Below are 27,601 nucleotides of genomic sequence, written 5' to 3' on the forward strand. Positions count from 1 at the left end.
GATTTTATATTTTCATCTTCAGACAAGAGATGATTCTATAGGAAAATGTACAACGTAAACTACATTGTTTGAATCTGTGGATGATGGTTCAATTTCCGGTAATTTTTGTTCGACTTAACCAAATGCAAACCGTATGATACGTTGGAAGCTTTCCATCTGCCTATTTACTGAACCAAACAACGAGCTACATTATTTTGGAATATGCATATTCAATCTGCCCTTTTTGACTTTGTTTGTTTTAAACTTTTAATTGAAACAAAAAAACGACTAGGCGTTAGTTGTAAACACGAAAACAACAAACTTTTTTTGTTTAAGAATCGTGTTTCTCAAATCATGAAATTCTAAAACCTCATAAATCCCAAGATGTTGAACGACTGAAGTAGGTTTGATAGGCGATAAAGACATGGTGAAACGAGGGTGAGGGGCGGAACTATATTCGAAGATGTTGAGATATGATCCAAGTTGAAACAGGAAGTTGTAGTGGATCAGAAGCTTGTCTACGTTTGTTTAACGTGGGCCTGTTTGGTTTGTCAGAACATGGACCAGATATTGGTGTGAAGCCCATACAAGAACCGACTATGTATTAGGTATAAATACATAAGGTCAAAGAGATGAAAGGGCAAGAGAGCGAAAAAGAGCTGCGTCGAACCCTAGTTCAGGCGGTTCTGAAGAGGTGAACAGAGCTAGAGAGAGATGTAGATTCTCGGTGTATCTAGGCTTAATCTCTTGTTATTCTTCTTTCATATGTTGTTCTTGTGAGACTCGATCTAGGATGTTAGACGAGTGTGAGAGGTATGTTGTAACCATAACACATATGTAACTCTTGATCTATAATGGATGTTGAGGACTCTGCTTCCTCCCCAGGCGTAGCTGCTGATGCAGTGAACTGGGTTACCAAATCTCTGTGTTCTCTGTTTATGTGTTCTCTCTATTTCCGTGTTTAAAGTTTGTGTCAGATCCATCAATCAGTACTTGATTGAGTCTAAAGTTGTTGTATCGATTTACAACAAGTGGTATCAGAGCATCAAGTTCTTGAGGAGCAAGCTTTGTGAGAAAGCTTTCAGATCTGTGAAGGAAAGTGATAGCTTTATATCAGATCTGTAGTTCTCAGAGAGATGGTGCTACAATAACATGAAAGAAGAAGATGGTGGCTGTTCTGGGTTTCAGAACGTCGATGTTGGAGGAAGGAAGATTCACTATAGCGGATCCGATAAGATTAAATGTTTTTTTTTTCAGGTTTACGAACTATGAAGGATCTACAGCTTGTCTCCTCCAATTGCTCGAGAGTTGAACATCAATTTTGCGCAACCAACTGGAGATTAGTTTGAGGTGGAGCTAACCTCTACTTGCTTTAAGCTCAAATATTGAAGACGTCAAGTCTATATCCTCTACAGTCACAAGGTCAAAGTGTGGTGTTCTAAAGAGTTGTTTATATTTGTTGATGGTCTGCTAAAGTTAAGAGAATCATAATCTTGGTATAGCACAAAAGGTTGGCTATTGATTTTGCAAGGGATTATCCAAGATTCAATGATGGGTTTCAGGTTGTGTTTTGGTATATTCAGTTTGTTGAAAGTCTGATGCAGCTTGTGTGCGAGTTTCAAAAGTTTGAACAATCCATATGAATTGGATTATGCTACAATGGGACGCCATAAAAGCTTGAATTCCTATGTGTGTTAAAGGTTGTTTGAGTATCAATAAGGTTTTTTCTGGTTTAGATCAAAGAAGAAGTTGCAGATGAGCATGAAACAGTCTTAGGTTAATCTGTTGGAAATAAGACAAGTTAGGATCTTTGAGGAAATTCAAGTCTGGCTAAGATTTTAGAAAGTGTGTAGTTGATTGCAGGATGTGAGTATCAGTGTCAATGGTTAGATTCTTGTGAATCTAAAAAAGGTTCAGAGTGTTGATGATCAAGCGTTAAAGGAGATCATCAGGGAGCTGAAAGAAGTCTAAAGAAATTGGCTCAAGACTACAAGGTCTGTTGTTTGATATTTTGTGGCACACGAGTGCTGAAGCAGAAAGAACAGATGGGTGTTCTGTTGGAATAACATGTAAGTGTGTAGTCACTGTTCAGGTTTCTGTGGATGTTGCAAAAATTGATCAAGCTCAGGGTATAGTTGATGTGACAGATGAGTTTTGTGAAGACGCGTACATACTCATGGTGAAAGCTGCTAAGGAAAAAATCAGTGATGTGATGACTAAAGGCTTCAATTTCAAAAGAGATGAGATAACATGGTTATAGTGAAATTCAGACGTGGAAGACTCAAGGTCTTAAAGTTTGCATAGTAGGCCATCATTTTCGGTTTGACATGATGATCAAGAAAAAACGTGAGGTTGCATTGATAATTGGTAGCTGATCAGATTGGTTGTCATCAAGGTGGAGTTTACATTTGGTGATAGAAATCAATATGATTGTTTAGCTTAAACTGGATTAGTAATGTCAGTTGGAAGCTAGTTTAATCAAGAATCATGTGGTTATTCTTAGAATGTATCAGGCATCCCGCTCTGGTTTATATTGCGACTAGTGCAGAAGTATGAAAAGTCTTGATAATAGCAGTCAAGGGAGTATGTGAATGAGTCAAGATTGTCTGAAGCTATAAGAGAGTGTGGAAATTCGCATTCAGGAGGTGTTTATCTACATGATGGAGTGTATTAGAGGTCAGTGTGAATTGAACAAAGGTAAGCTAAGATGGTGACTGTCAAAACTGTTGGCTGAATATTTGTTATGTGTAGTAGATTGAACGAAATTTTGTGTCGAAAGTCTTCCTAGCCTTAGGACAGTAGGCGGCGTGACCTGTTGGAAACAACAGCGGTGCATTTTGGGATTCAATATATTGTTGTCATACAAATTGCTGTTGAATCGAAGACTGTTTTAGGTGTTTGGAACATATTTGATTCTAGAGTTCTGCTATGTGGTTCAGAAGGATTTTATGAGTTAGTAAGCAGAGATTTAAAGGTTTTGATTCAGTCACTATGACAGTCTTTATGGAGTCAGTCAGAACCATAGAGGAAAAGACAGTTTAATTTTGACGACACATAAGTGATTGTGTTGTGTCTGAGGTATTTAGTCATGGAGTGATCTCTGGTATTGAAGTTAGTTACAAGGTTTTTTCTGTGAAATCAGAATGAACACTAAGGTATTTTTTTCCTATGAACGAGAATCTTAGAGACAATTGCAGGTGTTTGTAGGTATGGTCTCTGTAATTCATATCAGGAAATTCTGTTGTGCATCTCGCATGGAAACATGTCTTATCTCAAGGCTTAAAGTATTTGCAACTGATATGAAGTCATAGAAATGCTGATAATGCAAGAGAGTCAAATTGCATTTGTTGATCAGTTGAAGACAACTACCTTAGAAGTTGTAAGTTGTATGTTTGCATCATAAGGTGGAATTTGAATAATCTCCTTGGTAAAAGGCTGTTGAATGCCTGAGAAGATTTATGATGTTGTACCAAGTTGTTTGGTGGATTCTGCATATTGTTGAATGTGTTGCAGAGTTGGAGTAACACATCATGAGCTTAAGGTTTGATGTGAAGAAGCTTTAAGGTATTATCTCAGACATATCACATGTTATGATGATATGAGACATGGTTGAAGTGACTGACAGCATGTCATAAGCTGTTGGTGGTAACTCTATTTTACCAGGATCTTTGAACCTGTGAAGTGGTTCAGGTTGATATGTTAAGACATCTGGTTGTAATGGGTAATCTCGGGTTATACAGTGGTGTTTCTGGATGTTGAGATTCTTTACATGTCTAACAAGCTTAAGAAGGTGTTCTTGTCAAGGTGTATGATCATACATGTGAGAGACAACACTTGTGGTTTGAGTTAACCCGGTTTGGTTGTAACTCAAACAGGTACAAAGAGTCGATTGAATATCATTTGGTTAAGTGGTTGTTATTTGTTTGGCTCAAGTTGTAACCGGCTCACTCTATCTATATGAGTGATAAAGAGGGTTTGTTATTTTGATAAGTTAGAATCAGAGAATTGGTTCAGGTTGAAACAAGGGTGTTTCAATATTTCTATAGTTGATTCAAGTAAATGTTTGATTTCTGTCTTAGTGCACACAAGAGTTGGAATTCAAGGGCTAGCAAGTTAGAATCAGGTATTGCAGAATGAAATTTAATCACTAAAACAGGTATATGGTGTTTGACAACCATGATGAAAACTGTGTGATTGTTTAACTCATAGGCGGTTTAGCTTATGAAGTTATTTGTTGTGTGAACATGTTGTTGGTGTTGTTAACATGTTATTGTATAGCTTATGAGTGAGAATCTCATGATCAAAGCTATAAAGATGTCAAACGCATGACAAGGATGACACAAGAGTGTCTTGAGTACTGGTTTATCTCTGAAGGAATAGACATGAGAATTTTCGAGGTTCAGGGGTCTGTGTGGTTATTCACAGAAGGATGCGTTGATGGTTGATGCAAATTTCAGGAGTTGAATTTGCTGAAATGTTTGTTGTATGAGTGTGACTTATGCAGGTTATTGAAGATTGTTTAGCCAAGTTTAGAGCTGGATTCCAAAGGTTCTATGGGGCGTATTTCTTCAAAGTATCAAGCTTGAATCAAGGTGGAGTTTGTTGAGATATGATCCAAGTTGAAACAGGAAGTTGTAGTGGATCAAAAGCTTGTCTACGTTTGTTTAACGTGGGCCGGTTTGGTTTGTCAGAAACTGGGCCAAATATTGGTGTGAAGCCCATACAAGAACCGACTATGTATTAGGTATAAATACATAAGGTCAAACAGATGAAAGGGCAAGAGAGCAGCGTCGAACCCTGGTTCAGGCGGTTCTGAAGAGGTGAACAGAGCTAGAGAGAGATGTAGATTCTCGGTGTATCTAGGCTCAATCTCTTGTTATTCTTCTTTCATATGTTGTTCTTGTGAGACTCGATCTAGGATGTTAGACGAGTGTGAGAAGTATGTTGTAACCATAACGCATATGTAACTCTTGATCTATAATGGATGTTGAGGACTCTGCTTCCTCCCCAGACGTAGCTGCTGATGCAGTGAACTGGGTTACCAAATCTCTGTGTTCTCTGTTTATGTGTTCTCTCTATTTCCGTGTTTAAAGTTTGTGTTAGATCCATCAATCAGTACTTGATTGAATCTAAAGTTGTTGTATCGATTTACGGCAAAAGACAAATGACATTTACTTATCAGGTCGCCATAATTGAGTGACGGATCGAGAGTGCAGATGTACACTTCAGTTGGTTTGATTTTTGTAAGATGTTGAGATAAGTCGAATTCTTTCGTTTTGGTGTTGTAAATATGGGTTTAGATTTAGAACGAGGGGTTTCATATTTTCTTTCAGGAATAGAAAAAGACCAGAATCGAAAAGAATTATGTTGTGATCGTGTGTGTTTAAATTTTAAAAGCAAATGCCTAATTATTTTTTGTTTTAATTTTCGGCTAGAGTTGTTAAAAGACTTTTTATAAACAGATGGTTAAACTTGATAAAACGGTTTTTTAGTTCAGGATTCTTCTATTTATCAAAAAAAACTATTACTATCACCCGGGCAAGCCCGAGTATATTAAATATGTCCGAGTATATTATATGATTTGATGGACTCAAATTCTAATAGACACGTAACAAACTGTAAAATTATTAAAAATGTTAAAAAAAAATAAGAAAGATAGTTTATCGCAAATTGTAAAAATATACAAATTTGTTTAAATCTAACTACACTTATATTCTCCACAGTTTCGATCTTCCAAGCTCATCTATAGAATTATCCTTTGTTTTGCACTTCATATATGGGTGGTAATATCTGCAACCGTCAATGAAATCATCAGTTAATAATAAACTCAAATTACAACACGTACTCTCCTTCCTGTAATTTTTTGGTGTTCTCGAATCAATTCTATCTCCCATCTCAAATAAATTATGAAATGTTTGGATCAGATTATTTTATTAAGATAAATGAAGATACACAATTGATAAACAAACTAATTGGGTTTAACTTCATGTTTGTGTACCTTATCATCCTGAGAATAACTTCCATGCAAATAATTACTCCAGGTTTATCTTTGAAATATTGGAACTCTAATCTATTATTTCTTCGACATGAATCAATAAAATTAAAGAGAATTAGCATAAGATAAATAAAAATTAATATAAATAAAGATTAGTCACAAACCTGTATAGACTTTTGAGTTTTGGACCTTTGGTTAGCCTCTGGATATGGCAACCTCTCAAAAACCAATGTAGAGGAAGAAAGACTACCAAAATCCAGATGAAAAATAAAACAAAAATGATCAGATGAATATTAGAAACAAAAAGATGAATAAATTAAAAGTTATGAAGAAAACAAATGAGGATAAAAAAAATAAAACTTTGGAGAGGAATACAAAAAGAGATCAAATAGGAAAAGAAAATGAATAGAATGAGAGTTAAGTAGGAGATGAAACTGTTATAAATTATAAAACCGTTCTGTTTTATCTTGGTTTTTGAACGTGATGGTGGTGGTTACACAAATTTAGGAATTTAGGTGATTACAAATTTTTTTTTAAAACTTAATATTTAAAAATAGAAATCGCTTATACATTACGATCATTTTTTTTTAATTAGTGGACTTTTATTTTTTAGTTAAAAAAGAAAAAAATCCGAAAAAAGGAAAAAAAAAAAAATGAATTGCTCTGATACGATTTCTAAGGCGATTCAGCGGTTACTTTCTTGTCATCTTCTGATGAAGATTCTGACGGTTACTTGCGCCGAAGTGGGGCAGTTTTTTCAATCCCACGATCGAGCGGTTTCTTCCGGCGAAGGCATGGATACTTTGTACGAGGCAGCAGTTGAACAGCGATGGAATGCGCTCTATTTAAGGGTTCGATTTGGGAATTTTTCAGAGGCAAGTTTTCGTCGGAAATTTCCCAAATACTACCACTTCCGATACACGATTTACCGATTCTTCATGGCTGATAACATTCGCCGTCCTCTGATGCGAAGGAAACAAAATCTTCGGCAAATTATCTCTGCTTTACCACGTTCATGGGGCCTCGTTGGTTTTGTTCGGGGTCGTCTCATGGAACAAAGGCGCTTCCAATTCATTTTCCCTTCAGAGGAATCTCTTGAGACGGTGGTGCGTATTGATTTGCAGATCGTATGCTGGTGCTCCAACGATGGACTCCTACTATGGATCCTTTATCCCTCAATTTCATCCCTTTCTGGATCCAAATCCGAGGCATATCTCTCCAGTTTCTGAATTACGGTGTCATCGACAGTATTGCACGTTCTCTCGGAGATACAATGGACATCGACTTTGATGATACCTCTGCGAATCGAGTCCAATTTGCTCGTGTGCGTATTAACTGGAATGTTGATACACCTCTTCGCTTCCAGTGAAATTATCAATTCTCTCCTGGAGTTAATACAATATTGGGGTTCTTCTATGAAAGGTTGAGAGGATTTTGTGAAGTCTGTGGTTTGCTGACTCATGACTCTGGGCGATGTCTGATTCAAAATGGTGGTCTCAACGACTCAGATGGGGATGAGGATGATGAGGAAGACATACCGGAGAATCATGGTAATCCGGGAGTCCATATCCAGGAAATTGATGATGATGGTAACCCCATAGGTGATAACCAAGAGGCGGAACCGGCTAACCCAGCGCCTAATCCAGAAGATATCCCAGCTGAAATCCCAACTGCTGACCAAGAACTTTCTGATATCGACCCAGATCACAATGCATTGGACAATATCTCTTCTGGTTCGCAAGAAAATGAAGAAAATGGTGAGATGGAACTACTCAACCCTTTCCCTTCTTTTGTTTATGTTGCAGATGATGCCGCTGCTCCTTTTGGGAGAATGACTCGAGACTTACGCAAGAGGAAAAACGAAAATGACACATAAGAATCTAGTTCCTCCAGGAAGAGAAAGTGGTCAATGAGTGATGCAAGCGGATCGAGAACGACAAACATTGATGTTGAACAAGATGGAGCCGCGGTGGGGCCTGTTCCACCACCGGTCCCATGAGAGTTGGTTTTTGGAACTGTCAAGGCACGGGACAAGACCTGACAGTTCGACGCCTAAAAGAGATACAACGTTTGTATCTCTTGGACATGTTGTTCCTGATCAAAACGAAGCAACAAGATGATTACACAAGAGATTTGGGAGTTAGTCTGGGGTTCAATGATATGTGTATTGTCTCTCTCAGGAGGTTAAGTGGTGGTTTAGCTGTTTTCTGGAAAAAATATGTTTCTGTTCCAAGTTATTTCCCAAGATGTAAGACTTGTAGATCTTTATGTTGAATACAAATCTTTTAATTTCTACTTGTCTTGCATCTATGGTCACCCAATTCCTAGTGAGAGACATCTCTGGGAAAAACTTCAACGGATATCATGTAACAGAATTAGTGCTTGGATGATGTGTGGGGATTTTAATGAGATTTTACAACCAGAAGAGAAAAAAGGAGGTAGACAGAGAAGCCTTTCCAGTCTCAGAAACTTTACAACAATGATAGAATGTTGTAATATGCAAGATTTGAAGTTTAAAGGGAATCCTTTCAGTTGGGTTGGTAAGCGACAGAAGGAAACAATACAGCCATGTTTGGACAGAGTCAACTCAGATTGGAGAGCATCGTATCCAGCCTCAGAAACAGAGTTTCTCCCGATTGCAGGCTCCGATCATGCACCTGTAATTATCGACATAGAGGAAGATGTTTATGTCAAAAGAGGACAGTTCAGATATGATAAGAGACATGTCGATTCAGAGGAGTTTGTTCAGGCTGTTAAAAGAGGATGGTCTACTGGTCGAATGGATACTAATAATAGTATTCATGACAAATTTCATCGTTGCAGAAGAGAACTTGCGAACTGGAAAAGAAGATCAAAGACAAATTCAGCAGAAAAAATTCAGACTATAAAGCATCAGTTAGATACGGCAGTGAGAAGCAATACAACGCCTCAGTCAGTGATCACAAGCCTAAGATACGAGCTCAACAAAGCTTATGGTGCAGAGGGACAATACTGGAAACTAAAGAGTAGAAACCAGTGGATGAACTTGGGGGATCGGAACACTAAATTTTTCCATGCCACAACGAAGATGAGGAAAACTCGCAACCGTCTAAAGTCTATGTTAGATGAGCAAGGTATAGAACACTTCCGGAATGATGCAATCGGTCAGGTGGCATAATCATATTTCACTAAGCTCTACACCAGCACTCAACATACCAACATAGATGATATCATCTCCGATATCGAACCAAGGGTAACTGATGATATGAATAGAGACCTTCAAGTACCAGTCACAGATCAAGAGATTAAGGAGGCAGTTTTTTCTATAGGAGCGGATAGAGCTCCAGGGTATGATGGATTCACTGCAGACTTTTATCAACAATTCTGGGAGGTGATCAGACCTGATGTATGTTCAATGGTTCGTCATTTCTTTGAACATGATGAAATGGACCACAGGATAAACAAGACTCAACTCTGCTTAATCCCAAAGGTTGATGATTCAAAGCTCCTGTCCGACTACCGACCAATAAGTTTATGCACAGTCAGCTATAAAATCATTTTAAAAATAATGATCATGCGATTAAAACGGTGTGTTGGAATGGTTATATCAGAATCTTAAGCAGCCTTTGCCCCTGGACGCAGCATATCAGACAATATATTGGTGGCACACGAACTACTTCATTCACTCAAATCCAGATGCGACTATCAAACAGGATATGTAGCCATCAAAACCGACATCAATAAGGCATATGACCGTGTTGAATGGAAGTTTTTAGAAGCTGTTATGACACAACTGGGATTTGCTTCACGATGGGTTAAATGGGTAATGGAGTGTGTAACATCGGTTTCTTATGAGGTCCTAATCAAAGGTTCACCCTATGGAAAGATATGCCCAGCCAGAGGACTACGCCAAGGTGATCCACTTTCTCCATATCTCTTTATTCTTTGTGCGGAAGTCTTGAGTAATATGGTTCAGAAAGCAGAAAGACAGAAACAGATTCATGGAATAAAACTAGCAAGAGGATGCCCATCTATATCACATCTACTATTCGCAGATGATTCTCTGTTTTTTTGTCGATCATCAAACCAAGAGTGTGGTAAAACAGCATCGATATTTAAAAGGTATGAGGAAGCCTCTGGTCAGCAGATAAACTACTCAAAATCATCAATGATTTTTGGTTTCAAAATCCCAGAGTTGAGAAGACAAAGAATTCACCAGATTCTGAGTATAGATAAAGTTGGTGGTGGAGGAAAATACTTGGGTCTACCAGAACAATTTGGTCGAAAAAAAGTAGAAATGTTCGAGTATATAGTTCAGAGAGTAAAAGAACGAACAGAGGGATGACACTACAAACACTTATCTGCAGCAGAGAAGGAAATAGTCATAAAGGTGATAGCTATGGCTCTCCCAGTTTATTCAATGAACTGTTTCCTCCTACCCATTACTATCTGTAATGAGATTACCAGTGTGATCTCAAATTTCTGGTGGGAACGAGAACATGGAACAAGGAAAATACCTTGGATTGCTTGGAAAAGAATGACACTCCCTAAGAAAGAAGGGGGATTGGGTTTTAAGGATCTGCAAGCCTTCAATCTAGCACTCTTGGCAAAACATGCATCGAGACTCCTCAACAATCCTAATAGCCTACTGGCTCGTCTATATAAGGGATTGTATTACCCGAATGTACCATTCTTACAGTCACAAAATGAACCTATAGCTTCTTACGGCTGGAAATCAATTCAAGAAGGCAAAAAGCTGCTTCAACAAGGTCTACAGACACGACTTGGTGATGGTAATACTACAAGGATATGGGAAGATCCTTGGCTTCCAACACTCCCACCCAGACCTGCAAGTGGACCAATAATTGATAAAGACATGGTGGTTTCGGATTTATGGCTTGAGAACAAGAGAGAATGGGATCCAAATATTTTTGAAGGGGTTCTAAATCTTGAAGACCAGCAACTTGCAAATCAGTTGTATCTCTCAAAGCACACAGAACATGATACTTATGATTGGGCATATACTCGACATGGTCATTATACTGCCCGGTCAGGATATTGGGTTGCTACTCATGTTCAAATACAAGAAGATGAGAGGATTCATCCCCCACCAGGTTCAATAAACCTCAAACAAGAAATCTGGAAGCTGCCTATCACCCCGAAGATTCAACATTTCCTGTGGAGATGTCTTTCTGGAGCCTTAGCAACTACAATACATCTTACAACAAGAAATATACCTGCAGATCCGGTTTGTCAGCGTTGTTGTTGCGGTGATGAAACTATTAACCATTTACTTTTTAAATGTCAATTTGCTGAAGTAGTCTGGCGTTGTATCAATACTACAATGGGAAGAGTATTGATATTCACTGATAATCTTGAAGACAACATCAAAATGTTGATCAATATCCAGCAACAACAACATCAACCATACATAGTACAATATCTCCCCTTCTGGCTAATGTGGCGGATATGGAAGTCGAGAAATGGTTTCATCTTTCGAAAAATAAACCGACACCCGGCTACCGAAGCAACTAAGGCTGAAGAAGATATCAAGGAATGGTTCGACAATACAAGAAATGCAACATCAAGCAACCAAGAACAAAATCCAAGAAATGGTCCTATCACAATAAGAAGACAAACTGAGAGATGGAATCCTCCACCAGTAGGTTGGTTAAAGTGCAATTTCGATAGTGGGTATGTAGAAGGGAAAACTTATACAAGATCAGGATGGATAATACGAGACAGTAACGGAACAGTTATACGATCGGGAGCATCAAAACTGCAACAAGCACATTCAGTTCTACAAGCTGAAGCCTTAGGATTTCTTAATGCTCTTCAGGAGGTTTGGAATCAAGGTTTCAGATATGTTTGGTTCAAAGGCGACAATTTAGAACTAATAAATTTGATAAACAAGCAGCAAGATCATCAAAGTATCGTACCACTACTCTTCGACATTCGATATTGGATGGCTAAGTTACCACACTCCTCATTGGGACACGTTACACGTGAAGAGAACAAAGCTGCAGACAAACTCTCTCATTTTGCTACAGAAATGTTTTCTCAATCACAAAGCTTTCATGTATTATCTCGATGGCTGACAGAATATTTGTAATCCAACGTTTGAATCAATAATCTGATGTGGCTTAATTTGATGAGACAGATGACTTGTGCTTTATTGAAAGTATTAAAATTGGATGGGACCAATGTTAACCGTTTCTACTTTCTATTAAAGTCCCAAATTAAAAAAAAAAGGGCAAATGTCATGAAAACCCACTTTCTCTTAAAGTATTGTCACAAAAACCCACTTTCCACTCATGGTATACTTTCCCAAGTTTTTTGCTTATGTGTCCACTTTTCTTTTACATTTTTGCCCTTACTAACAACTTACCTCTCTTTCTCTCCTTCTTTTCTCTTTTTTTCTCTTTTTTTTTGTTGTTAACACTTTAACAAAGTAAAATATATTTATTTGTTATCATAAAACAAATTTTCTATTTATTTATATAAAATATGTTATGATTATATATTTTCTACATTTTAAGATACATATTGCTATATTTTTTATGAATTTTTAGATTATACACCATCCATCAGTCGTTGAACATTTGTTCAATTATAAGTGGATAATCAATTGCAGTATTGTTAATAGATAGTTACTTGTGTTTATTCATACAAAATATACATACATAAATTTGGTTAGATCTTTATCCATAGCATATTATCCATAACACAACATAGACCAAATAAGTACAAAACCCTTTAATTCTAAATTTTAAATCCTAGAACATAAACCCTTGAACCTAAAACCAAAACTATTCACTTTAAAAAAAAAACAAAGTTTAGTGGATAGAAAAACTGTGGATAGGTCTCCATGGATTTACAAAGCATATCTAGACATTAAACTGAAGAATAGCAGTTGAATGGTGGCTATGGGTGTGATCATGTGGATATTTTTTTGTGGATACCAATGTAGACAGACCAAAGAATCATCATACAACATCCACACAATTAAATCCATAGACACCATGAGCTCCTTGCTTCATATTTTGTGTTGGTCCAGAAACATATACACTCATAAGTGGTTAATAAACAAAATAAAAATTAACAACATTGATTTATTTAGAACATTGAATATCAATCATGTGGATTAGTAGTTATGGATACTTATCTTATAATATCTTGCTCATTCTTTACATGAGCAGAAATTTGTCCAAGATAAATTAGCCACATAGATTTCTTTTAGCTAAATGTTTTTGTACTATTTTTCAGCTAGAAGGATTTCTTTTAGGGTTTAGGGTTTAGGGTTTAGGGTTTAGGGTTTAGGGTTTAGGGTTTAGGGTTTAGGGTTTATACCCTAAATATTAAATCCTAACACCACATAGACACTAAATCCATATAAGCCCAAAAACGTAAACCTTATACCCTAAATCTTAAATCCTAAACCTTAAACCATACACCTTGAACCCTAAATCCTAAACCATGAATTAAAAATATAGACACATCATCCACATACCTAAACCTAAACTTTTAACCTTAACCCCTAAATCCTACACCTTGAACCTTAGACAATACAACTTGAACATAAAACATAGACATTGAATCTATATACCATCTAAAGTCTAAACCCTAAACTATGGTGATGTTTGAACATGCAACAAACTTGTCAATAAATTTCATCTGGATTGCTTGTCCACGTGGTCAGAGTTTGGTGGATAGGCTTAGAGATTAATAATGACCATGTTTGTTGTGTAGTATGCTTCTAGTGACACTTCTAAGTTCTAATATCTCTAATTCTAGCTTAAAAATAGTACAAAAACATTTGGCTAAAAGACATCTAAGTGGCTAAACTATAATGATGTTTGAACATGCAACAAACTTGTCAATAAATTTCATCTGGATTGCTTGTCCACGTGGTCAGAATTTGGTGGATAGGCTTTGAGATTAATAATGACCATGTTTATTGTGTAGTATGCTTCTAGTGACACTTCTAAGTTCTAATATACCTACTTCTAGCTGAAAAATAGTACAAAAACATTTAGCTAAAAGAAATCTATGTGGCTAATTTATCTTGGACAAATTTCTGCTCATGTAAAGAATGAGCAAGATATTATAAGATAAGTATCCATAACTACTAATCCACATGATTGATATTCAATGTTCTAAATAAATCAATGTTGTTAATTTTTATTTTGTTTATTAACCACTTATGAGTGTATATGTTTCTGGACTAACACAAAATATGAAGCAAGGAGCTCATGGTGTCTATGGATTTAATTGTGTGGATGTTGTATGATGATTCTTTGGTCTGTCTACATTGGTATCCACAAAAAAATATCCACATGATCACATCCATAGCCACCATTCAACTGCTATTCTTCACCTTAATGTCTAGATATGCTTTGTAAATCCATGGAGACCTATCCACAGTTTTTCTATCCACTAAACTTTGTTTTTTTTTTTAAAGTGAATAGTTTTGGTTTTAGGTTCAAGGGTTTATATTCTAGGATTTAAAATTTAGAATTAAAGGGTTTTGTACTTATTTGGTCTATGTTGTGTTATGGATAATATGCTATGAATAAAGATCTAACCAAATTTATGTATGTATATTTTGTATGAATAAACACAAGTAACTATCTATTAACAATACTGCAATTGATTATCCACTTATAATTGAACAAATGTTCAACGACTGATGGATACTGTATAATCTAAAAATTCATAAAAAATATAGCAATATGTATCTTAAAATGTAGAAAATATATAATCATAACATATTTTATATAAATAAATAGAAAATTTGTTTTATGATAATAAATAAATATATTTTATTTTGTTAAAGTGTTAACAACAAAAAAGAAAAGAAAAAAAGAGAAAAGAAGGAGAGAAAGATAGGTAAGTTGTTAGTAAGGGCAAAAATGTAAAAAGAAAGTGGACATATAAGCAAAAAAATTTGGGAAAGTATACAATGAATGGAAAGTGGGTTTTTGTGACAGAACTCAACCCAAAATAGGTTTTCATGACATTCACCCAAAAAAAATGATATGTGTACTGTGTACATCATATGAAATTACTTTATTTAGAATAAAAATGTTTAATAAATTTGGGATTAAAAATAAATGTTCCTAAGATTTTGGGAATTTCACCATTCGCAATTGGCTCGGATCAGAGAGGGATCAAGGGATTTACTCGATCAAACATGCTTCTCGATCAATGCGGAGCCGAGACGACAATAGAACCCATGGACCACTCATCGGTGGATTTGAAAAGTAAGGCGAGAAAGCGTAAGGCCGAGTTCGAGCCGGGAGAGGAGGAGGAAGAGGAAGAGAGCAATGAAGAAGAAGAAGGCGTTGATGATGGGAGAGCCAAGATAGAGGAGGAGCCTGAGGCTAGAATAGATTACTTAAAGACGCCTGAATGGGATGTCTTCTATGGTTTAGAGTATTATTCATCTCCGGAGCCGATACTTTCATCCTCCGATGAGGAATTTTTCTCCGAAGAAGCTAGACAACACTATCGCATCTTTAAACGCCAGATCATCGAGAGCAAGGTACGTCCCGTCCTATAGTGTGCTTTGAGTTTTTATTTTATATTTTATGTCAAACTAATTTGTAATATGATGGTGATTTCTACTAATAACTGTGTGTGTGGGGTTTATTTAGGGATTTTACGGTGATCGTGAGCTTAAGCCAACTTTTCATTACAAAGGAATAAGTCCAATGAAGTTGGAGCAGAGAGCCCTTCCCAATCAAAACTACGACAAGAGATGGTTTATGTTTATGTTTGTCTCCAAAAACTCAACCACGACAAGGTTAATCATTACTCTCTCTCTCTCTCTTTTTCTTTTCTGTGCCTTTCTTTAAAAATCTGTCAGTCTTCATACTAGTTTTAGATGGCCGGGTTAGCTTAGTTGTTAATCAAAGAAGACTAAAATCTAAATTCCTAATTTCAATTCTTTAAGACGAACTATAAAGGTCTTATGAGCTTTGATGAGGATTCAGTCTCTTATTTTTGTTAGGTTGACAAGATTTACAAGCTCTTCTTACAAGTTGGGTGGTTTTTTGGGAATTTTTAACCCTGATAAGTGTTCTGCCCCCAAGCCTGGCATTAACACCTTTTTTTTTTTTTTGTTTATTGTGGTTCTCTAGCATTCGAATGTGGAGTTCGTTGAAGTTGTGAGAGGTTATTGTCGCCCAGGACCTAGATCAAAGTCATACATTACCTTTATGGCCAGGGAGAAGCCTGATGGACCTCTTGTGGAGTATCAAGCCAAGTGTATGGTTACTTTGGACAGAAAGAGGCATCCCATCCTCTGTAGACCGGCTCCTACGCCAATGCCTTGATACCAAAAGTTGTTCAATCAATCAAGGTATGGGCTTCTCTTAGCCAACTTTTGTTTTGCTCTGTCTAGACTCAATACATGTTTAGAGAAGTATGTCATTCATATATGCTTTTTTCCTTGGAAGCTATGCAATATCACACGGTGCTTGTCATGCATATATAGATGTATTACGATATGAAGAAGAAGGAAAAAACAAAACAATATGTCTTGGCCAAGCATTCAGGTCATGCATGATTTCAGAATCATGAACTGGTTTTCTTTTTTTTTGTGTGTGACCTAGGATAGGATTGGGGGACTCAAAAGGATGGACTTGGCAAAGGGCGCTGTTATAACAAGTCAGATTATCTCGTTTCTAATGATCTAGTGGATGCAACATTTTAACTTGTGGTCTTAATAGTCTCGTCTGTTTTTGTTTGGTTATCTATCATGTGTCGACACTTCGGTAGTATTTATTAAGAGCACTATTTCTTTTCTTTTAGGTTTGCTTTGGTTTCAGTTTGTTTATCTAAAACTTGTGTTCATTACTGCCATATTTGAGGGAATAGAGCAATGTAGTTTCTCAAAGACGTTAACCATCTCTTTTTGTTTTGTTTCCGTTAAAAAACAAAAGGCATCTACTAGTTTTACTACTGGTTCATTGATGCTGCTATATATCATATTAATTAACTGATGAACAGTAATTTTGTTGTAATCCACCCAAAGATTTTTGTAAGAATGACTAGGTTAGATCCGCGCTACGCCGTGGGATACTTTTTGGGACACTTTTAGATATATTTAATTATTAAAAATATATTTTTTTTTTGAGTTGGATAATTATAAAAACATATTAATTATAAAACTATAGTTTATACTTTATACAATGATAAGATAGAGTAATCTCAAAGTCAAGTCTATGATGGCTTATAAATGTTTACATTTAAATCGGGTAAAATTAATTGTATAAATACTAACCCTAATGTATGTTCTATTTTATTTTCTTTAACTTTTGTGGAAGATATATTAGTATAGTTTGAATTTGTGGTGTGCACTTTTTATAATTTTTACAAATTTGATCACATAATTGTTATATAGTGTTTTTTCTTGTTAGAAAAGTTATTACTTGTCAAACTACATAAGACTTGTTACTTTAATCTGGTTTTGTATGTTGAATAGCATATGGATTAATAATTGTCAAAGTAATATTTAAGTTGTAGATGATTAATTAGTTTTTACTGATTTTAAACTATAATATAAAACCTTCCATTGTGGAATTAAATATTGTTTAATTTGTCATTAGTTAGTGGTATTATATATAAAATCACTATCAACATTAATCTCAAATTTTATTTTATTTACTTTGTTGTGTGGGATATATATTAGTGTAGCTTGGTTATATGGTGTATTATTTTAGGAACAGGGTATGCCGCGAAAGTTATTGTGATTTGTGAAAACTGACAGGTAATGATGTACTGACATGCAAAAAATGATAACGTATATGTAGTTCAAGGCTAGATTTTGCAGAACCGAAAAGTATCATACCATATGCCTAGGAATAGTCGATATTAAAAACAAAAAGCCAAGGATTAAGAATGTTTTTCAACCTCTTAAGGTTTTACCAGGATGATGGATGTTTTCCCCAAAATCACTATTGTGTCTCTACCACCTTCAGAGTTATATATACCTTCCACACATCTTAACCATCCATAAGAAGGAAATAACCAGAAACTTTCAAACTCCCCATCGTTTTTGTTTTTGTTTTATTTTTGGTGAATTAGGAAATGTATATACTGTAGTAGTAACTCTGGAAAAGTATGCATATTCAGAAGAGCTTGTACTTAGACAGGCAAATGATGGGGCAAGAACTCTCTGGACTAAGTACAGACGATTTACAGGAATTGGAAAATCAGCTTGAGTTGAGCCTTCGTGGTGTTCGAATGAAAAAGGTTTTGATGCTGTGACGATATGTCAATTTTTGGAACCATTTAAGAAGTAATAGCTGTACTCTAATCTACTCTTTTCTTGCCTTTTGCAGGATCAAATGTTAATCCAAGAAATACAAGAACTCAGCCGAGAGGTGGGACTATGGTTACCGTCATATAGATTTTAGACATTTTCCAAGGTGTTAGTAAGCACAATGCTAAATCCTTATCTTTTCGGTTGCAGGGGACTCTTGTGCACCAAGAGAATTTAGACCTTCACAAGAAAGTAAATCTAATGCACCAACAGAATATGGAATTGCATGAAAAGGTACCTTTGAGGTTTTGGGAAGCATCTAGGAGTCACATGATAGAACAATTTTTCTCTTATCTGAGGATAATATGTGTGTGCTTATTCTAGGTTTCAGAGGTTGAGGGTGTGAAAATCACAAACAAAAATTCTCTTCTCACAACTGGTCTAGACATGAGAGATAACTCAAGCGAACATGTCCATCTTCAGCTCAGCCAACGGCAGCATGATGAGACGCATGCAAAAGCTATCCAACGCAACTACTTTTCCTTCATTGCATAATATATGTGGTGTGCGTACATACGCACACACACTTATGTTGTTGACATCGTCGGAATCATATCTCAATTAACTGTAGCAGCTTGTCACTGCATAAGCAAGGAAACATAAACATGATCAGTTTGCAATCCATTTTCTATCAAACACCTGCTTTGTAACTTTTTAAAAAAAATTGTTTATCCCTGCAAATAACCTTGGTTTTGGCGCTTAAGCATGTTAGTTTGATGATCAAAGGAAATGAGTGTTTTTCACATAAAGTTGTACACTTCCGTTGCATTCTAGCTTTCCAATCCAAATCAATTTGTAAAATGTGATAGTTAGCAAATATGAGAGGTGATTAATTTATTGGTCCCGTTATAAGATCTTAACAATGAAGAAGAACTACAATATTATAGCAGGCGCTTATATTACTTGTTAAAGTATACATAACAAGACACAAAACGATCCACCTTAAGGGCATTTGGATTATTATTTGTGTTTCTAAAGTAGTTTTTGCCAAGTTAAATCATTTTGGTAATTGCTTCTGAGCTAATTATTCTTTGACAAGGGTCCGTTAAACAGATATCATAAAAGACTCGATCAAAACCTCTACTACATAGAACACAACTAAATGCATGCCCACAAATACCCAGAAAAGAAAAAGGAATGCTTTATTCAAGCAAGGAAAACTTGGTTCCAGAAAAGACTTACCAAAGTCCCACACAAAGGAATCTTGTGAGGCAATTGTTCAGCACATTGAAGTAGCAACTGTTAAAATGAAAAACAACATTGATGAGAGAAACCCAATAATCATAAAATCGAACACCGAAGTCATATTATTTCAAGAGAAGGTATGCTTACAGGCAAAACTTGGTCTCCAGAACGCTCGATTTCTCTCCTAATAACACCAGAACAAGTCTCCTGTGTATTATTTTACAGGAAAAAGTTGGGTAAACAACTACTTTGTGGAAAATTAAAATTAGAGTTTAAGAGGGAGGGTGAATCGAGAAGAGTACTGACGATATGGTCTTTGTAGTTGGAGGAAGTGCCGTAATCAGGACCCTTTTCGCCGATGCGAAGGAGAAGCGTTTTCAAATTCCTCATCTTGCTTCATGGTTCTGAAATTTCAAGCGAAACTTGAGCAAGAACGGATTGCAAATTGTATCAAGAACACCAAAATCGTTGATTCACACATCGTATTATTACAGAGTGGTGGTGAGTTCTTGAGACACGGTGAAGCGAGAATTGAAAAATCAGATTCCGGGTTGTTGAGATTTTGGGACCTTTTCGATAAATTTCAGATTATTAGAATGTTATTTGATAGATACAAAATTACAGATGATCCGTATTAATAATACAATGTTATAATTTCATTGGTTAGTATCACCTTTTGCTTCAAAACAAAAGCTGAGCTGTTATCACCTGGTGAAAAACCGATAAATTTTGTTGTATTATTGATTGTCATTCATTCTATACAACATTTTGACGGAAACAAAAACAAACAACTACAACAATAACAATAACAAAGTGTATTGTTCAAAATCAATAATCTTCAAACTCTCAAAGTGGCCAAAAGATATTAAACCCTGATAAGTAATTATAGATCAAATGTATATAATAGGAATTAAAACAACATATATATAAAACTCATTTGTTTCCGCCAAAGACAAATCCAGCGCCGATAACGAATCCATCACCGAGTAAACATCCACCGTAGAGGACAACTCATGAATCGAGTACACATCCACCGAGGAGAACACATACATCGCCTCCAAATCCTTAACCACTATCTCCTGCTCTTCAGCCTCAACCAGAACATGTTCCGAATGCCCAGTTTGTTTTGCTGCAACAAAACCCTAATTGTGAAGAGGAAGATGATGGCGAAGAAGAAAACCAAGAGCAACAAAACCCTACAACTCATTCTACACACATATATATACCAACCAATTGGGTTAATCTGATCTAGTCTATAAGATACATTGACATTGCAAATCGAGTTGCCAATGTCGAAACTAAGAGTACCCATCAAAAGATCGAAAGTATTTAACGAAACAGTTCTAAATCAACAAGTAAAAACTCAGAAAACTGTTGTAAGAAATTATATAATCCATTTATTTGTTAAATCGATTGTTAACTGTTATTCTGATCATTGACATTTCACATAAAAGGATGAACTAATTAGTATGGAGGAGGTGGTGGGATGGGAGTAACATAGCACCAGCACGAGCCTTCGGCGTACTGTCAAGTCCCGCCTAATTTGTACCTTTTCTCTCTACAAAACTCATTGCAAGTTGGTGGGTGTTGTTCCAAATGTAGACTACCAAGATCTTTTGGATGGTTTGTTAGCTTTTCCAGGCCGACAACATCGACCACTTCTGCCTGAGCATCCTATTTCTAGAGTTGAGACTCTATGGTATAAACTCTCTCCTTTTGTATGTCAAATTTTAAACTCGGTATTGTGTCTTTAAGTGTAGTTTGAAAATACTTTCTATTTTTTTCGTTTGAGAATCTCTATTGCAACACAATAGAAACAACTTCGCAAATCGCATGAATGTGTTCACTTACTTCAGTTGTTGTTTGATATTTAATAGTTTCAACTCCATATAGTTTCAATAACTTCAACTCTATATTTAGTATCAATAGACTTACTCAGTTTATGTAACATGTTTAACCGGCACAAAGGAAAGCTCCTCGACCAATTGTTGGAATCTTTAAGAGATAGTTTGATGGGCCGTACTACAGTTGGACAATCTTTTTTTTGGACAAACACTCCAATACCCATTCTTTTTTTTTTTTTTTGGCAACCACACTCCAATACCCATTCAAGAGCTATATTTCATGACATTTGCGGTCACAAAATAGTTTTGACAATGCCTTATTTTATTACTCTATATATGACTTAGTATTGTTGCTAACTAAACAGTTTTGTGTTATTGTAGCGGAAGTATAGCTCGTTAAAGAAATTTTTTTGAAGACAACCAAAAAAAGGATGAAAGACATTGTCAGTCAAGCTAACAGGAGTGGTGTAGAATCACCATGGACTCTGATATATTATGGGATTTTATGTGGGAACATTGGAATACCCCTGATGCCATTGAGAGGAGTGAGAATGCTTCACAGAGCAGAAACTCTACTCGTGGAGGTCTATGAATGCACAAACACTTAGCTGGTCAGAAATCATTTGTGCAAGTTCATTAAGAAATGGTAAGACTTCTCTTTCCATCCACTTCACCTTAAAGTTTTTCTAATATTTCCATGATTTAATATGTTTCACTATCATTGTAGGAGGAAGAGTTGGGGCGTCTTGTATCACTTGTTGAAGTGTTTCTTAAAACACATACTCAGCTCTATGGATCATTTGTGGATCAAAAAGCCAAACAAGTTTCTGAGACGTATGTGAAGACCATAGAAAAGAGACAATCTTAAACAGACGATGATGGTCCATATGGTTCAGAGAATTCCTCTGAACATTCAAATCATTGTACTTTCTCCCTTGATAAAAGAAATGAAATCTTCCTTCATGTGATTTGTTTGTCTATTTTTTTTTTAATTTGAAGAAAATGATGATTGTCTCGTCTGCTGAGCATGGATACTTTAATGAACAATGATGATTATGTGTGTGATTTTTCTTTGTGAAATTTGGTTTCTTAATCCGAATGATGATTAACATGATGTTGATTCTGCACTTAACAACGTGTTGGTTTTTTTAAAATTTTTTAATGAGCTATGCTTAGGAATCTATAATACTTGAAGTTGATTTTGTGATTAAAGTGTGTTGGCGTTGAATCAACGGTTTCTATCTTTCGTTTTCTGGTTTCATTTTGTCTGTGAACTTGATTACTAAATGTTTGTCTTTTGTTTTAGTGTACTCATACAGATGATAAAGACAACCAATTTGGCCTTGGATCACTTGTGGAAACACTAAAGAAAGGAAAAAGGAAAGAGAGTTATGCGAGCTCTTCTACATCAAATGTTATGGAGCTTCAAGATCAACTTCGGCGCAAGATATTTGAAAACGAGTCTGAGAATTCACGACGTGATGAGGAACACCGACAATCTCAAGCTCAGATGGAAAAGCTTCTCGTCTTCATGAAAGAAAAAATTTCTGACCTCTTAGTTTTTATGGCTTATGCTCCTGAATAATCCACACCTGCAGCCACCCAACCAGATACCGCGCCTGTAGCCACTGGAAAAGCCACCGGGGTAGGTACCACACCAGCCTCCAGTCCAGATGCCAATTCCCCTTTGTATAATACTTCTTCCAACTAATGAACTTCCTTTTTTTCTTGAAAACCTTTCCTTTTGAACATTGCTTTTGTTTTCTTGAAAACCTTTGTTGAACACTGCTTTTTGTTTAGGATGATGATCTTTTGGTTTGATGCTATGGAAGTTTGCTTGATTAGTATTTTAAATTGTGATTTCTTTTGATTAATATAATTTCAAAATCTGAAATCAATCAGATTTAGGATTTCTCAAACGTGACTAATTTGTGACCAAACCAATTCTAAAAATGTGACCAATTTGTGGCAAACCAATTCAAAAGATGTGACCACTTTGTGACTAAACCAAATTACAAAAGCTCTAACACTCATGGCACAATCGTTATGAAAACGAGACTCCTTTGCGACTACATAAAGAGAGTCTTAACTTAGTTGCAACTATAATAAGACTAATTTGCGACTAATCTATAACTACACTAAACCAGTCTTTGCAACCCTTTTGGGACTAATTGTATTATTCAACCCAAGAACAAAACACATTTGCCACTATCTTTGTAGTATGTAATAATTCGCTAAACCCAAACTCTTCTGTTAGTCCCAAAACCGTCTCAAGGATAGGACTGTTAAGTACGCTCACAAAATTATCCTTAATTATACTTTGTTGCATTTTAGTCGGAAATGTGAAACTTCCATTATGGGCACATATTGGTCGTTAATATACGACAATATTTAAGAGTCGACAATCCATCGTAGATTAGCAACTTACGACTATTTTTCTATGACTAACATAAGTAGTTGCTAAGTAGTCCCAAAACCCTTATTTGCAACTACTTGACGACTATTATATAAGTCACAAACGATATGTTTTTTTTGTAATGAAACTGATAAATATAAATATGACATGTGTCCTCATAGTTTTTCATGGGATTCTGGCAATATCTTGTTTGAGAAACGGCGTCTCACATTTAACCCAAGTTACATCTGTAACTTAGTAATTTAATATTGTGATTGCACATTTTATAGTTAGAAGTGTCAAAAGAGATTAACATTATCATCTAACTCATCTTCCATTGAAATAATCAATGCTAATTCTGACATATCCCACCATCTCATCCGCAATATCTTAAAGTTGTTTTATCAAGATAATTTTTTTTGGCACATTTAAAGATTTTAATTTTTATAAAATTAGAAGTTTTTAATATATTAATTTTAATTAAGGTAAATATATTTTACAACTATTTGTTTCTCCGATGGATTCTATAGGGGATCCAATTTTTGTAACTCGCTGACTTCCAGATGCTTCTGTTTTGGTGCTGTGAAAAAAGGTTGAGAGAGGGAATTCACCGGAAACCACCTCTGTATTTTGATTGATAAACAGTCGTCGGGATATAAAAGGTTCAAAAGAGCTTGGAAAGCTTGAAAACAAAGGGAAAAAATTGGGGAAAACTTTTAGAAAAAAAAGAAAAAAAGAGAGAGAATAAGAGCAGTATCTTAAAGCAGAAGGGAGTGACAGTTAAGTTTTCCCGACGCCGATGAGCCGAAGCTCCACCGGCGCCGAGAAAGTTAAATGCGATAGTTTCCTCGATAACGTCGCCTGAGAGAGTTTCCTCAGAAATGTTAATAACGGCTAGAGTTGTTAAAAGTATAAACGTTTTGATAAACAGTTGGTTAAAATTGGTAATAGTTTTTAGTTTACAATTCTTCTATTTATTAAAAAAATAATTGAAGGTTTTAAAATTGGATCGGACCAATGTTGACGATCTATACTATTAAAAGGGAAGTATTTTTAATAAGTAGACATAGATTAAGAGATTATTACATGAAATGCCACTGAAAACAGAATAAGCATATGTATAAATTATGTATCCTAGTGGTATTAGATGAACCATAATTAAAAGATATAACACTAAAAAATCAGATGCAATTTTCTCATGTTTATGAAAATTATTATTATACTATAACTACTCAATCAACAAGATAATAATTATCTAATGTTTATGGAAATTAAATTAAAAATAATAATAATTACCTAATATTTACAAAAATTATTTAAATTTGTTGCCATAAAAATCGGAATCTTAAATTCGAAATTACATATATGTAAATATATTTAATTTTCTAATATATTTTGAGATATTTATGGAAACAACTATTTAATTTTATCAACTATTAATTGGGGAGCACACTTAGGAATTAAGAAAAAAATGAAAAAAAAAGTATGCCATACAATACCCCCTACAAAGAATAATTTTGGAGTACAAATGAAAAACCCACAAGGGCAATTTGGCAATTTGACAAGTCAATTAGTGTTATATCTTTTGTTCTCCAAAATTGGATGCAATTTTCTCATGCGGTCTATTGACTTGTCACACGGATCCTGAACGACCCGGGTTTATCATATTCGGATCCTAGAAATTTGAAACCTCTTAATCACGATCAATTGTCATATGAACGATATTAAACGCTGAGCCAAACAGATTACAGATAGAACACTCTAAATTTGCGTATAATGTGGGGCAAATAAATATTTGCGTATAAGGTAATTTATATTTAAATTTGATTTCCGTAATTGTATGACATTCCATAACTACTAACAATATCAATCCCCCTAATATTCGCTATTAATTCTAATGTAAGTTTTAAAAAATTAAAGAAAATGGATATGATTTAATAAAACGAATCTTTCAATATATGTCGTTAAAGCCTATTTGCAGTGAACAACTATTAAATTTGAACCTAAATTTAGTATAGTTTATATATTTAACTTTTTGGATTTGATTTGATTTGATAATATATTAATAGATATTTCCGAAAATAACAATTCAATTTAATATAATTCAATAATAACAAATCATCATTTATTTTTTATTTTCAAAAACTTCCATAACAAAATCATACAAATTTGAGAAAAAAAAATCATACTAACTAATTATGGTTAGTATTAGATGGAAGAAATAATAATAAAAATTTTGATTGTTTCCAAAAAAATTTAAAAACAGTTATAATATTTGCCAAATATAATGTAAATAAAATATTTAGTATTTTGAAATGTAGCATAGTTTGCAAATAAATTGTGGATTTTAGACTCGTCATTATCTCGAAAAGATTTTGTGATTTGAATGCAGTGCATTATCTCAAAAATTCTAACCATCTAAATTCTACTATAAATATAGTAGTAGAAATGAATATTCATTATTCATCAAACCATTCAACGATTTTCTTTACTATTACTATAGCATTCTAAAAACAAAATTTTATTCACGTGTTGTTCTTGTCTGTAAAATTATTATTTCTTTAATTTAGATTTATTTGTTGATAATGACTAATGTTGACTAATATTTATGTGCAGTCATACAAACGACACCAGAACATATCTGAATCGTCGTGGTCTTGAGTCGGAATTTCTATGGGTTATGGTCTTCTGGAGTTAAGCTACTTCTTATACGGTGATTCTTAATGTATCATATAATAGTTGTTATGTTATGTATACTCTCTCCCTCATATGTTTTAGTGCTATAAATTTGATTTTTAATATTTCAGATTAATAAATGATATCTTCAACCCAAATTCATTGAACCAATCTATTGATAGTGTACAATAACTTTAATATTTGAAATATGAACGTTTTGGTGTTAATATTAACGATTAGTTACAGATTGAATGGAAGAAAAAACCATGGAAGGAATGAGGATCGACTTTGATTTTATCTTCACACAATGAGCATATTTAAAATTATTTTCTTGCTCTCATTAATTTATAACTTTAGTTTTGGGATTTGACCTTAATGTAATTCTTCTTTGTAGTTGTGAAGACAAGAGTTGTGCAAGCAAGTGTGGTCATGGCAAGAACTGAGGGTACATGTATCACCCTATTTTATGGTTCATGTTTCGTGTTTAGTAGACCAATTCTAATAAAATTATGTTCCACAGGTGTCAAAAGAAATCATCGGTTTAATCACTTCAGCTTATGCAATATTAATCTTCAATGACATCACAATTCAGAGCTATCCCATGGCAACTTACTTCTGCTCATCGATCAAATGTATAGCCAAAATATGTACGATTTGATTTATGATCAAATTATAAATCAATTCTTATAATTTACAATGGCTCATGATAGTAAAGAGTCATGATAGGAAGTCACGGGAAACTCGTCGGATTATCGATGGAATTATTCATTTTTTTTTTTTGTAAATTCTACTTATATATTTTCAAGATATTTTAAACAATAATTTGAAATAGTGCATTAAAAAGAACATTCTGTAATTTAAGTTTTAATTAAGTTCCCAAAAAAAAATTAAATTGAATGCATTATTATTTGAATAGTAAAAACTTTACAAAGGATTTGAATAGTGAAATATATTAATATATAGTTTTGGATATTTAAAAGATTATTATTTAATAATTCAAATATCTGTCAAAATATGTAATTATTGAAATAGGAACTTAAATACAACTGGTAATTTTGTAAATAACTAATTATCGGAGATTTGTGTTCAGATAAATATATATTACTAATATAACATAATTATAAAAATTAGTTAATTTTTTGAAAGAGAATTTTATTTTATTTTAAAAATTGTTTATTACTAATATAAAGTAAAACATTATCATATTATTCCACAAAAAT

The 27,601-nt window shown here is 34.7% G+C and overlaps 2 protein-coding genes, 2 long non-coding RNA genes and 2 pseudogenes across 7 annotated transcripts; 5 read left to right on the forward strand and 1 right to left on the reverse strand.

Annotated features, from left to right (window-relative positions):
- Positions 1–6,586: 6,586 nt before the first annotated feature.
- Positions 6,587–12,112, forward strand: LOC104707721 (uncharacterized; annotated as a pseudogene).
- A 2,931-nt stretch (positions 12,113–15,043) lies between these two features.
- On the forward strand, positions 15,044–16,853 carry LOC104707722 (uncharacterized; annotated as a pseudogene). Its single transcript, XR_754696.3, has 4 exons — positions 15,044–15,497; positions 15,610–15,758; positions 16,096–16,316; positions 16,570–16,853. The product of XR_754696.3 is annotated as an uncharacterized LOC104707722 (transcript).
- Positions 16,854–17,966: 1,113 nt separating this feature from the next.
- Positions 17,967–19,021, forward strand: LOC147940379 (agamous-like MADS-box protein AGL16). Its single transcript, XM_087463096.1, has 4 exons — positions 17,967–18,211; positions 18,301–18,342; positions 18,432–18,515; positions 18,606–19,021. The coding sequence occupies exons 1-4, from the start codon at positions 18,080–18,082 to the stop codon at positions 18,774–18,776; spliced, it is 429 nt and encodes a 142-aa protein (XP_087319222.1). The 5' UTR covers positions 17,967–18,079; the 3' UTR covers positions 18,777–19,021.
- Positions 18,481–20,074, reverse strand: LOC104707723 (uncharacterized). Of its 3 annotated transcripts, none has more exons than XR_015564501.1 (5): positions 19,959–20,074; positions 19,773–19,870; positions 19,614–19,673; positions 19,464–19,520; positions 18,481–18,862 (listed from the first exon to the last, which is right to left on the reverse strand). It is a non-coding gene; the product is annotated as an uncharacterized LOC104707723 (long non-coding RNA). The 3 variants fall into 3 exon arrangements; XR_015564502.1 differs by having other exon boundaries at positions 19,946–20,074; XR_754699.3 differs by lacking the exon at positions 19,959–20,074 and having other exon boundaries at positions 19,773–19,911.
- Positions 20,075–21,788: 1,714 nt separating this feature from the next.
- Positions 21,789–22,895, forward strand: LOC147940380 (uncharacterized). The gene is made up of 3 exons (XM_087461282.1): positions 21,789–21,894; positions 22,183–22,274; positions 22,617–22,895. Exons 1-3 carry the CDS (start codon positions 21,789–21,791, stop codon positions 22,893–22,895), a joined length of 477 nt encoding a protein of 158 aa, XP_087317408.1.
- Positions 22,896–26,192: 3,297 nt separating this feature from the next.
- Positions 26,193–27,198, forward strand: LOC147940381 (uncharacterized). Its single transcript, XR_015564503.1, has 2 exons — positions 26,193–26,826; positions 26,902–27,198. It is a non-coding gene; the product is annotated as an uncharacterized LOC147940381 (long non-coding RNA).
- The last annotated feature ends 403 nt before the right edge of the window (positions 27,199–27,601 follow it).

The sequence above is a fragment of the Camelina sativa genome, chromosome 8, assembly GCF_030686135.1.
Source record: "Camelina sativa cultivar CO46 ecotype springtype chromosome 8, ASM3068613v1".
NCBI lineage: Eukaryota > Viridiplantae > Streptophyta > Magnoliopsida > Brassicales > Brassicaceae > Camelina > Camelina sativa.